We start from the raw sequence: 13,602 nt of genomic DNA on the forward strand, positions 1-13,602 counted from the left end.
CACTATCACCAGACCTGTACTCTGCTACTGAATTGATATCGAATATATACCTTGATCTTGTCTGTGTGTGTGTGTTCATAATGAAAGCGGGTGAATATCTATAAGTTTGTGGGTAATCTAAGTTGGAGGAAAAAAGTAAGAATCAATTGTTTGAGAATTGAGGAATCGGAGAAATCGATTGTTTGCAAGAAAAAATTGGAATCTCTTATGTTGGAATTTGATGTTCAAATGAATTATGAATGATGTTTGGATTTGCGGTAGGTTTACACAGGAGAGAGAGAGAGAGAGAGAGAGAAAGAGAGAGAGAGATGTGGGCCCCAAATTAGTTAATTATTTAATTTTTCATTTAAATTAAATAGAAAAAGCATAAAAAAATATATCAGAAGGGTATAATAGTCTTTTTAGTTTACCGAGGGACCAAAAACGCAACGAAACTAGGTCAAAAGGACCACCAATCCGAAAAAGTCGTGGTTTGGACTAAAACCCTAAAAAAATGCATACCACGGGGACTTTTTTTTGCAATTTTGTCTAATAATAATTTATTGATGAAATATCATTATTTTATGTTAAAATATCTTTATTTTTTGTTATAATATCATTTTTTTGCTAAAATATCATAAATTCTTGTCGAAATATTATATATTATTATATTTTTGGTATTAAAAACTATTTTCAGATTATAAAATTAGTTTATTTTAATTTTTTAAACTCTGCAGTAGCATGCAGATGTTAAAAAAACAAACACGTTTCTTATTACAGTCTGCAACCGTTTGTTCTACCTCTTCTACTGCAGAGGGTTGCAGAAGTGGTCCGCAGACTTTATGAATTTTTCTTCAAAAAAACAAACATCACCTTGAGATACTTTTTAATTATTTGATTATAATTTTAATGTTCTAATTTCTAAATCTTAATAAATTTAATTGTGAATTTTGAAAAGGAAAAGGAAAAGGAAAAAAACTACAACCAATATTATATGTTGGATTACTACCCTTTCTAATAATTTTTGGTTTTATATTGAAAATTATAGTAGTTGTTTGATTTCTTGTTGATCGACATTTTGCCTTGTTTGGTCCAAGGTCAGGAACTTTGATTCTGATTCACAAAGGGTCAGACATTTTAGCTAGAATCGACGAGTCTTTTTCCTCTGATTCGAACTTAAATAAAATTATCAATGACCGAGACAAATTTCATTGCTTGCCCCCATTTCACCTAGGTGACATTGCTTTCTTCCTTCCACAAGGACGTCTACCCGTTTTAGCCCATTTTTAGTACAAATTAAGGACGATAGAAGGATGTAAAACGCCATAGAGGACGTCCATATGTCCTACACAACATCAATGACCTCTCGAAGGACGTCCAAAGTCCCACATTTCCCAATCTTCTTACCCAAGAAATCCCTGTCAAAAAGAGTAAATTACATTAATGGTCCCTATGGTTTAGGGTAACTTACGTGTTTGGTCCCTAACTTATTTTTTTAACGTGGAAGGTGCCTCCTATTTGTTTTTGTTACGCGTTTGGTCTCTGTCTTACCTAAAAAGACTATTTTGTCATTGATTTTTTTAATTTATTTAAATAAACACAACCTCAACCCTACCCCTCACCTTGCCTTACATACTCTACCATTTTTCTCTATTTAAATAATAGTATTTTTAGGTAAAATTGGGACCAAGCGTGTAACAAAAACAATCAGTATGGATCAAACGCGTAACAAAAACAAACAATAGGGATCTTCCGAGTTAAAAAAATAAGTTAGGAACCAAGCGTGCAAATTACCCCAAACCATAGGGACCATTCGTGTAATTTACTCGCCAAAAAAATTATCTACAAAAATGGTCTCTCTAAAAAATGGTCCATATTTTAACATAAAATTACGGAAATGGTCCTAACATTTAAACAAATTATAAAAACTATCCCTTTTATTTACAAAATAGGTCCCCATGCAAAAGTATTTTTACAAGACTGGTGTAACGTCCCAAAAATTTGTACCAAAAATTTTTCTTTAAATCATTACCAAAGTCATATTCATAAAAACATATCATAAGTCATAACATGAATTCAGAGTATTAGTTTCAAACCATATTTCATTATCAAAGTAAAACATCCCAAACTGACTAATCAATGGTGTGTGCCATGCGATCACCCCGAGCTCTTCCCTCCGCTACCAAAAGTACCTGAAACCAAAACTGAAAGTCGTAAGCACGAAGCTTAGTGAGTTCCCCAGATACCACATACCATTCAAACCAAATGATCCATACATGCCATACATAACCAACATATCCACAATCAAGTAAGGTGCTATGTGCCAAACATAGTCTTGCTAAAGTGCTATGTGCCAAACATAGTCTTGCGGTTATGCCACGGGTCGCACGTGGTCTTCCTGGTCAAGCCTGGGGCCACTCCCTGGGTCTTACAGACAAGTGCCAAGGGCCACCCTCTAGTCGTTCATGCAAGTATCACAAAGACAGCTATACATACTACTCTACTAGGCTACTCCGCATATAGTGTGCCAGGAGCCACCTCCTGGTCTTTCATACACAATAGCATACAGTACGCTGGAAGCCACCTCTTGGTCTTCCTTACATAATGCCTAAGGCTAACCCCCGGGTCTTCTTATCATACTTAACATACTGTGTGCCAGGAGCCGCCTCCTGGTCTTTCATGCAAAATGCCTAGGGCTAACCCCCGGGTCTTCCTACCATACATAACTACATGGGCCGACATTGTGGCAGTAGACCCATACAAACAGTGAGGAGACTCACCTGGTACTGCTGAACTTGCTGGTAATCCTTCTGGCCGCTGCCTGACAACACTCTCTGAACTGCTGCCCCACTAGCTCCACGAGCTACCAATATCAATGTCACACTTAGTCTAACTGTTCTCCGGAAGTCAGCTAAGTCCACTCTGGCCAAAGTCAAAGTCCTGGTCAAAGTCAACCTTCCAGGTCAACCCTACTCGCCGAGTCTGCCTATTGACTCGCCGAGTTCATATGCTCAGAATCCTTTCATTCGCGACCTGACTCGCCGAGTCTACCGATTTCCGAGTCCTGTCCTGTCCAACTCACTGAGTCCCCACTCAACTCACTGATCAGTGTCTTAACTCGAAGGGTTTGGGGGTTTCGCGACTTGACTCGCCGAACCCAAGAACAGACTCGTCGAGTCCAAGGTAATCTTCAACAGACTTGCCGAGTTGTTCATCCAACTCGTCGAGTTCATCTCCATCTTCAAACTACTCACCAAGTCCACTCGAAGGACTCGCCGAGTCTCTTCAGTTCTTAATCCATATAGTGGCTTTTCGAGCCATGCTGGGGCTCCAAAATGTAGATCCACTCCTCCCAAGTCTATTCCTCATGTAAAGTTGCAAACTTTACGTGAAACCAAAGAGATATGGGCTTAAAACACTCAAAACCAGGGTTTATGGCAACCATGCTTCACCAACACACCAAAGACTGCTACTTTATGGTTCTTTAGGCCAAGACACACCTAGATCTGAAGTAGCAACTTCAGATCTGGACTTCTAACTCCAATTGGCTCTTAATCATGCCATTAAAGCCCTAAATCTCATATTAAGGTAGATCTAGATGCAAAAGAGTGAAGGTAACGACTTATTACCTTCAAATGAAGCTCCAACTAAAGTAGATCTCGGATCTACACCCCTCCTTTGAAGCAAGCCTCCTAATCTTCAAGTTCCTTTCAAAGATTCCTTCTTCCTAAGTTCTTTTCTCTCAAATGATGAAGGCTCACTCGTTTCTAGGGTTTCTGGAACTCAATAGGGAAGTAAAGAGGCTAAGGGAGGAATATAATGTTCTTTATATAGGGCACAACCCCCGGGATCAGGGGTTTCCCTCTTCAGCACCAACTCGTCGAGTCCAGCTTCCGACTCGACGAGTTGGTCACTTAATCCGTGCCCCAATCCCGCTCCGAATCGTCGAGTTCCTCCCTGGACTCGACGAGTTGACCCTTTTGACTTAGGGTTTTCTTTCCTTTCTTGGCCTTCCTGATCTTGGGTGTTACAATTGGTCCTTACGCTTTAAAAATTACATGAATGATCACTTCCTAATAACAAATTTACAGAAATGGTTCCTATATGTCATATAACTATATATATGGTCCCTACCTATTAGTAAATTTGCATGAATGGTCTGTGTTTTAGACAAAAGTACAAGAATGTTCCTACATTTCACAAATATAGAGAAATTGTCACTGACTAAATATCAAATTTACAAAAATGTTGCCTCTCTGACGACATTAGAAAACGGGATAATGACTTAAAAGGGTAATATATTTTCTGATTTGTACACATTTAGTCACTGACTTTTTTGTTCGTCCACATTTACCCCTTCAACTTGTGAAACTGTACACATTTAGTCCTTATGACCGGCTACTCCGGGTTAGCCGGTAAAAATGACTTAATAGGGTAATATATTTCTCACTTTGTACACATTTAGTCCTTAATATTTTTGTACACATTTAGTCCTTAATATTTTTTTTGTTGCAAAATAAGTAATTTTTGTTTTTGTACTCATTCAACCCTTATAAATGATTTCTTTAGGTTTTTCTCACATCTTAAGTGGGATAGACATATGGTGGCGAGATAGGTTAAGGTGGTCCTGCTATATGTTGTAGGCCAAGATACCTGGTGCGGATTGGCTGTAAGCTGTAGGCATGGAGGCTCGAGAAGAGCGGTTGGATTAAGGCGGCATGCCGACAAACCCTGGGTATTCCAGTCCGATGACTGATTGGACATGTTGTGTGTTGGCATTCCAGTCGGATGACTGATTAGGCCAATGTATTCCAATCTGATGAGTGTGGGTTTGTTATGCATGATAATACGTTTGTTGTATCAGGTATTTTGGGGGAAACTCACTTAACTTTATGCTAACCCAGTTGTTTATGTTTTCAGGTTTTATGGTTGATCGTGGGAAGGCGAAGACATGACTGTACACACACATCAACAGTATTGTGGATTCCTCGTTTCTTATATTACTCTGATTTTCGATAAATTTTGGAATAAACGTTTTTTCTTAATAATGGATTTATAATTAGGGAGTTTTGCGTTTTTAAAAATGAAACTTTTTGGTTGTGAAAATGAGACGTTACACATAAACATCAACAGCCGCACACACTTCATCAATGTGTCCCACGTAAGATGTCGTGAGAAAAACCTAAAGAAATTATTCATAAGTATTGAATGAGTACAAAAACAAAAATGACTTATTTTGAAACAAAAAAATATTAAGGACTAAATATATACAAAATGAGAAATATATTACCCTATTAAGTCATTTTCTCGGCTAACCTGGAGTAACGGTCATAAGGACTGAATGTGTACAGTTTAACAAGTTGAAGAGGTAAATGTGGACGAAAAAAAAGTCAGTGACTAAATGTGTACAAATCAAAAAATATATATTACCTTTTAAGTCATTATCCCTTAGAAAACATATGAAAATTATAAGATTAATAAACATGACGCAACATGTGGGCCACCCCATTAGTTAATCACATGACACATACATACCACATCTTCAATAACCTATAACTACTTTCATCCTCAAAAAGTCTAATTTTAAACACATATTCATGATCATTAACTTGTTGAAATAGTTAAAGAGCTTACTCATAATTTCTCAATAGGAAAATTACATCATAAGTATACTAGATTTAACCTAAAATTTAGTTGTTAAATGTTAGCCTTGATAATTTACAACCAACAATACAATTTAATTAAATGATTACACAATTCACAATCAACAAAATACAAATTGCAAACCAAATAACAAAATGCAAGCCTAAAATCAGAAAATGATAAATTCTCTATATATATATATATATTGAAGTCAAAAACCAATATTATAAAATACAAATGTTACAATAACAAACTTGATAATTCTAGCTTTATCTTGTACCACTAGTTTGATCATGTTCATTCAGATTATCTGCAGTTTGTAATTGATTTTGATTTCTAACATACTCATCAATCTCATTCACCATTCTTATTTCCTCCATATCTCGTTCCAATTTATCCATTTTTTCCACCATTTCTCTCTTCAATTTTTCCCATTTTTCATCCATATCTCGTTCCAGTTCTTCACGTAACTCTTCCTTAATGCGTTCAACATAGTCCTTCAAGACAATATGAATAAATACAACTATTAGCAAACATGAATAGATAACAACTGTAAGGTTACAGACATTTGTGTACCTTCTGTTCAAGATAAGCACATTTAGCTTCAAGACATCTCACTTTCTGCAAACAGAAAACAATTGATTTCTTAATCATCTTTTGCTAAAGTTTTAATCAGACTATTACCTTGTGTAACTCCTCATCAGCAACACAAAGCCTAGCAGCATAAAGAACTCTAACATCCTTCAATGTGCACGACTTCTTGCATTGAGGGCACTGATAAAATTAAGAGAAATGTATGAGAAAATAGATAAGAGAATCAAAGATGTGTTCTTTTTGGTGTACATTGAACAAACAAACCTTCCCAGAACTTCGACGAAGTTGAAGCCATTTGTTTATACACGATAATCCATATATATGCCCACAGGGAAGACAACTGCAGTCATGGCAGCTGATAGAATCAATGTGGATCGATTGAATAAATTTCGACTCAATTTGGAAATGTTAACTTCATCTTACCAGATTTGATGGCTTCCACCGCTAGTCCAAGCTTCAAAGCAAATAGGGCAAAATAAACCATCAATTTCGCCTCTATTCAATGATTCCTTTCCTTCACACGACTCCAGATCATTTGAATCGTTCAGATAACCATCGTTGATTGATCTACCATTGGAAATAGAGCTTGAAATAGTCAGTGACGTTATCTCCACCGGAATCAACTCATCTGGTTCTTCGTCTTCGTCTTCGTCATCTTCGTCGTCCTCGTCCCAATAATCCTCATCCTCGTCCCAGTAATTGTCATTTTCGTAGTCATCTTCGTCTTCATAATCCTCGTCTTCAATTGAGTCGATAGGTATCACCCTCGGAATCAACTCCCCCAATTCTTCTCCCTCTTCATCTTCTTCTTCCTCTTCCACTTCCTCTTCATTTTCGAAACCTTCTTGATATTCTTCTGTTTCGATCAATCTGTAGTCTTCCATTATTGATGTGATGAGTACTTCTAACACCGAATACAGGATGAAGAAGAAAAGCACATGAATAAGATCAAAATTGACCATTGAATTTTAGGGTTTCGACATTGGAGCTCCGACCAGGTTAGCAAGAATTGAGCTTTTAACTACTTCAATTTTTACAAGGAATTTCTTTTAATTATACAAAATAGGGAAATAGACGATTAAATTTCCCTTTTTTTCAAACTCATCACATGTGATCTAGTCGTCTCGTTTACTTGGATCCTACGTGGCAGTTTTTAATCATTTTGTGCAAGTTAATATGGTAAATGGATTTTTTTATTGAAATTTATTATTTTTGTAAATTAGAAATTTATTATTATTATTATTATTTAACGCATATGATAAAAAAAAAAGTAAACCAATTATTATACATATTAAATATAGACATTGTTTATGACTAGCGGTCGATATTGAGCCGACTCAATACTCACTTCTTTCCAAAATTTCCTTTGATTCTCTGAGTTATAATCTCGAAAAATCCTAGTTGTTAGAGTATTTTGGCTAGCCCTGAGATCCTTGAGAGGTCGGTAATTAGAAGTTATCGAGTCGAAGTTCTTTCAATATAATTTTCAGACTTTTGTCAAGGAAATCTTTGTAAGTTAAGTTATGCTCATATTACTTATAATATAAGTTATATTTATATTCATAATTTTGTTATGGATTTATAAATAAGAGTTATCAGTGATTTAAAGTCATTATATCAATTGATCTATTTACGGAGATGATGTTTAGGCTAGATTTAGTGAGGTGTTTAAAATAAGATTTTCAAACAATATACTTTGTATACCAAACATATTCTACATCCAATATGATGTTACCTGGTTGCTCTTTACTTGATAGATCTTAATATAGAGATTAAGATTGTTGAGAAATCTAGACAATCATTAGCCACTAAGGATATTAAACTAAGACTTAGTAATATGAACCTAGGTCGCATCAAAGGAAAGGGTAAGTGTTGAAGTGAAGCGCTGCCCAACTTTTCAGTCATCCACTTTAACAAGTGAGCACATATTTACTTTCAACTTACACATAGATATAAAGTATATAGATATTAAATGTTATGTGTGCATATTATCTGTAGACATTAATTACATTATGACACACATAGTGCACACTTGTATACAACAAGTTTGTTATCGGTTCGACTAAATGACGGGGGTCAAAAGAGATGCGCCCCCTTACCAAATCCTAGGGACAACGCTCTCTTTAAGGAAAATGTTATGAAAAAATCTCATTTTTTGGAATATATCCTCCATAATTATCCTTGAAACTGTCATCATTTATTTAAGTAATGATGATTGATACTTATTTTTGGTAATTGGAAGAATCCAAATTCTATAAACCTCAGTTCTTGGTTATTTTATCAGTGTCTTTATTTGAGATTGTCCCTTAAGGATTATCCCCATAATTTGAATTTGATGTAAGCTAGACTTAAGATCGACAAATTCGAAAAATGATCACACGATCCTTCAAAAAGATCAAAGTTACTTATCGATTTCAGAAGCTATCTTTTCCTTAGGAACCATAACACTTGCTTGAAATTCAAAATTATTTCATTTCATTGTTGTTTAAGAGAGATGTGAAGCAGTGACGGAGCTAAATGAGGCGTTGGAGGTACTATAGTACCCCCAAAAAATTGTTTTATATATATAAAAAATATAATTTGTAAACATGTTTCTTGTTATTGTACCCCCAACTAAAGAGATTATAATATTTTTTTAATTTCGATATTAGATAACTACATATATAATATATTGATAATGTTTGTACCCCATATCAAAATTTATGGTTCCGTCAGTGATGTCAAGATTTAGACAAATTTTATCCCCTTCTTTTATTGATTTGCCAGGGATTTGATTCCTTAACTCCGTAAGTGAACAATCAAATTAGTCTTATATTTATATAAATTTATATTTTTCACCACTTTGACTTGTATTAGACCATAGTGCAATGTATATAATCTCCACTACATTACTTATCACGCGATACTACTTACACTTTAAGAAATATTAAATCACGTTGAACCAAGTTTTATTTTACAATTTACATTGAAAAGTCAAAATCAATTTTCCCAAGCAGTTGAAAAGATGCTATAAACTCAAACTACAACAGTCAATTTCATATCACAATTGGATGCAATGTGTACAATTGCAATTAATAGGGACCGTTGATGCAAATTCTGTACTAGTGCAATAAACAGGGACCGTTGATGCAAAATTAGCATCAGATTCTTTCATCTTTAATTCTTTATGTTCACCGCTGCGATCAAAAAGTCTACCATCTGCGTCTGCCAAATTTCTCCGGTGCTAGCAGCAACAATGGCGAAAAACGTATCATTCATCACTGGATCTGAGCTCCTATCTCTCAAAGAACGCTCTAATGTCGCCATCGTTGACGTCAGGTAACTTAATTTCTAATCCAACGATCTTCCACCCGTCTTTTTCGTATCAAACACTTCACCACGAAATATATCATTCGATTATTGATTAATTCTACAGGGACGATGAACGAAGTCACGATGGACATATAGCTGGATCACTCCACTTCGCCAGCGATACTTTTCAGGACAGGATCCCTAATCTCGTTCAAGCAGCTAAAGGGAAAGATACCCTAGTCTTTCACTGTGCCCTTAGCCAGGTATGCTATAAATTTAATCAAATTTGTTTTACTCTTATGTTTATTTTCAGTTCTTTCGATTAGGGTTTCGTGCAATTTTTCCACAGTGCAAAATTTCAACTGTAGAACTTATCATTGCAAATTGACAATCAATTAGCGATGTTCCATGGTTTTTTCTTTCATTTCCACAATTGAAATGCTTGTCTTAAAACAAACCTACATGTCTAAATCATTCTGTGTCATATCATAATCGTATGTCCCTGATTTTATTGGGATGTATATGTGGATTTATTAGGTAGAAACTGATTCAATCTTGTCTTCTTGAAAAGAAAATTAATGTGATCATCAATCTTGTAGTTCTTCCACCATCTTCTTTCATCAGGTTTTTGATAAACATCTTGTATCAGGTTCGTGGGCCGAAATGTGCACGTAGATTTGCAGACTATCTTGCTGAAGGGAAAGTGGATGCAGGGATAAAGAATATAATGGTGCTGGAACGCGGTTATAATGGCTGGGAAGCTTCTGGTAAACCTGTTTGTCGCTGTCGTGGGTCCACTTGCAAAGGGGGATGCTAAATCCACATACATGTATTGCTATACATCATATCATACTTGGCTTTTATTTCTTGTGTATAATTAAAATCCTATACATTGAATGGTTGTCAATCCAAATAATATGAGATGGAAGCTGTTATATTCTCGTTTTTATTTTAATTGAAAAGTCTTAGATTATACATTTGAACTACAAGTGATAAGAGATGCCATTAGCTATTTTGTTATGGGGTTAGGGCAGAGGCTGAGTTTTTCGGTTCTTTACATTTTAGATCGGTACAACTTTAGATGGATATGATATAAGTTGTTGAAGCTTACTAAAAGTTTGTTTTTTTTATGCTAAAGTTAGTTTATAACGTTAGGTGAATATGATATAAGTTGATGAAGCCTATTAAAAGTTTGTTTTTTTTATGCTAAAGTTAGTTTATCTTATTATCTATTACGAAACTTAAAACGGATACATTTTTGGGTTTGATTGTTTGTTTTAGATTATAAATACAATTTTTTGTTTGATTGTTTGTTTTAGATAAAAAATAATTTGTGATTACTTATACCATTTAATTGAACTTTGAATCGAGTTGATTAATGACATTATCATTTTTTAGCTTTGACATCTTGATTTTGGAAGGTTGTAAGTTATTGAATTTGAAACCAAAAATGATAAAATCATAGTCTAAAATTAAATACAAACTCTATATTGCACGTTGAAAAAAAGTGCATACCAATTCGACTTCAAACAAGTGAAATTTGCATGTTTGAAAAAACCTGAAAAGCTAAATTTTTTTAACTTTGATACCCAACTTCGAGGGAATGTAAGTCATTCATTATGAAACCAAAAAGATAAAATTAGTCTAAAATCAAGTACAAACATTAAATTGCACGCCGGAAAAAAAAAACATATTCCAATTTGACTCACGCCGGAAAAAAAACATATCCAATTTGACTTCAAACGAATGAGATATGTATGTTTGAAAATTTTCACAAAATACAGGAAAAAAAAGAAGCTGGAAAGTTAAAACTTTCCAACTTTGATATTCCGACTTCGGAGGATTATAAATCATTGAATATGAAACTAGAAACGACAAAATTTTAGTCTAAAATCAAGTAAAAGCTATAAATTATACGCTGGAAAAAACCACATACGAATACTACATCAAAAGATTGAGATATTATCAATACATAACCCGGAACTCGGATCCAGAAACCCGGATCCAATCCATCTTTCTTTTATGTACATTATTCACATGTCTTTTATATTTAAAATTCAAGATAAAAATAGATTTAGTCTTCCACATTTGTTGTAACTAATCCACTGTATTCGGATCTCTCCTTGTATATGTACCGATTCAATTCATTGTGAAATATAAGTTTTAATTCACACATTTATATGGTATCAGTCAGGCCGCCTCTTTCCCCCAAATAGCTTTCTTCATCTCCGATCTGATGGCTACTGATTCCAGCTCTTCTTCTTCCTTCGTTGGATCTCTTCCCCTCTCCACAAATTCTTTAACCCTAGTTCACTTTCCTTCATCACTAAAATTGAACTCCAGCAATTACATGAGCTGGAAGACTCAAATTGAAGCCCTACTCTACGGTTTGGATCTCTACAAGTTCATCGATGGCACTCACCCTTCCCCACCACCCACAGTGACTGCTGAAGGTGTCTCCACCCCCAATGCTAATTATCAAGCTTGGTTTCGCCAAGATCGCCTCCTTTTTGGTGCAATTGTCGGTGCTCTTTCTCCCACAATTGTTCCGCTGATCACAGGAGCACCAACTTCTCTTGAAGCCTGGAAAATTCTATCAAACACCTATGCCAAACCATCAAGGGGCCATATTAAACAGCTTCAGCATCGCCTAAAACAGACCACCAAAACATCTGATCAACCCATTACCGACTACATGCAAACCATCAAAACCATTGTTGATGAATTAAGCATACTGGGCAAGAAAATGGACCAGGAAGATATCACATACGCAATTCTCACAGGTTTAGACTCTATCACTTATAAACCTGTCATTGAAGCTATCCAGGCACGTGACACACCAATTTCTTTCTCTGAACTTCATGAAAAACTTATCAATCATGAACTCACTCTCCTTCAAGCATCCCCCATTCCCACCACTATTCACCAACCCACTACCGCATTTGCTGTTCACAAACGGCCTCCCAACAAGAACTGGAATCACCGTCCCAACCCAAACAATAACCCAATCTTACCCACCCCTACCTCAGCCCCATCAAACAACAACTCCCCACGCCAATTCCTTGGAAAATGTCAATATTGTTTTACTAAAGGTCATTCCTTAACCTCCTGTTATGCGTTCAAGAACAAGCACCCTCAGATTGCCTTGCCATCTATACCACGCAATACATACACTATCAACCTAGCTCAAGCAAAACCTCATGTTCCTTATACTCCCAACAACAATCCCAACTGGCTATTTGATAGTGGAGCATTGCATCATGTTACTAACGATCTTAATGCACTGCTCTCCACACACCTTATGATGGTACTGATGAGCTAGTTATTGGTGATGGTTCGTCTCTTACTATCTCTCATATTGGCTCTCTCTCCCTTAACTTCTCTAATACAACTTTTACTTTTACTAATGTCCTCTGTGTTCCTTCTGTTTCCAAAAACGTCATCTCTATTTCTCGATTATGCATTGATAATCCTATACTAATTCAATTCTACTCCTTTTATTTTGTCATCAAGGATCTCAAAACACAACAGACTCTACTCCACGGAATGGCTAGTCAAGGCATCTATGAGTTGCATTCCACACATCCACATCTGGCCTTTCTCTCAAATACATCCATCCCATGGCATCACAGACTTGGGCATCCACATCTTAGGGTTTTACAGCATTTAGCTTCTACCATTCCTGCAATTACTTCGTTGAAAAATAATTGTAATTCTTGTTGCATTAATAAAAGTCACAAGCTCCCGTTTCATACCACTTCTCTTACTTCTACACGTCCACTTGAATTAATTTTTTCAGATGTTTGGACTTCTCCAATCCAGTCAATAGATGATTACAAATACTACATCATCTTTGTTGATCACTTTACCAAATATACATGGCTGTACCCTTTGAAACACAAGTCTGATTCTCTAAACACTTTCATACGTTTTCAGAATCTTGTAGAAAACTTCTTTCAAGTTAAAATTAAACAATTCTTCTCTGACAATGGAGGAGAATATATTAAATTAACTTCTTATCTTGCCTCATGTGGTATCTCCCACCTTACTTCCCCTCCACATACCCCTGAACATAATGGGTATGCTGAAAGAAGG

The 13,602-nt window shown here is 35.6% G+C and overlaps 2 protein-coding genes across 2 annotated transcripts; one reads left to right on the forward strand and one right to left on the reverse strand.

The window, feature by feature from the left end:
- Positions 1–5,791: 5,791 nt before the first annotated feature.
- Positions 5,792–7,266, reverse strand: LOC145059160 (uncharacterized). Its single transcript, XM_079007024.1, has 5 exons — positions 6,640–7,266; positions 6,481–6,556; positions 6,307–6,396; positions 6,199–6,243; positions 5,792–6,119 (listed from the first exon to the last, which is right to left on the reverse strand). The coding sequence occupies exons 1-5, from the start codon at positions 7,176–7,178 to the stop codon at positions 5,892–5,894; spliced, it is 978 nt and encodes a 325-aa protein (XP_078863150.1). The 5' UTR covers positions 7,179–7,266; the 3' UTR covers positions 5,792–5,891.
- A 2,101-nt stretch (positions 7,267–9,367) lies between these two features.
- Positions 9,368–10,448, forward strand: CDC25 (Rhodanese/Cell cycle control phosphatase superfamily protein). Its single transcript, XM_079006594.1, has 3 exons — positions 9,368–9,534; positions 9,632–9,770; positions 10,157–10,448. Exons 1-3 carry the CDS (start codon positions 9,383–9,385, stop codon positions 10,322–10,324), a joined length of 459 nt encoding a protein of 152 aa, XP_078862720.1. The 5' UTR covers positions 9,368–9,382; the 3' UTR covers positions 10,325–10,448.
- Positions 10,449–13,602: the final 3,154 nt, after the last annotated feature.

The sequence above is a fragment of the Lactuca serriola genome, chromosome 6 (genome assembly GCF_051521515.1).
Source record: "Lactuca serriola cultivar US96UC23 chromosome 6, Lser_US96UC23_V15, whole genome shotgun sequence".
NCBI classification, from domain to species: Eukaryota; Viridiplantae; Streptophyta; class Magnoliopsida; order Asterales; family Asteraceae; genus Lactuca; species Lactuca serriola.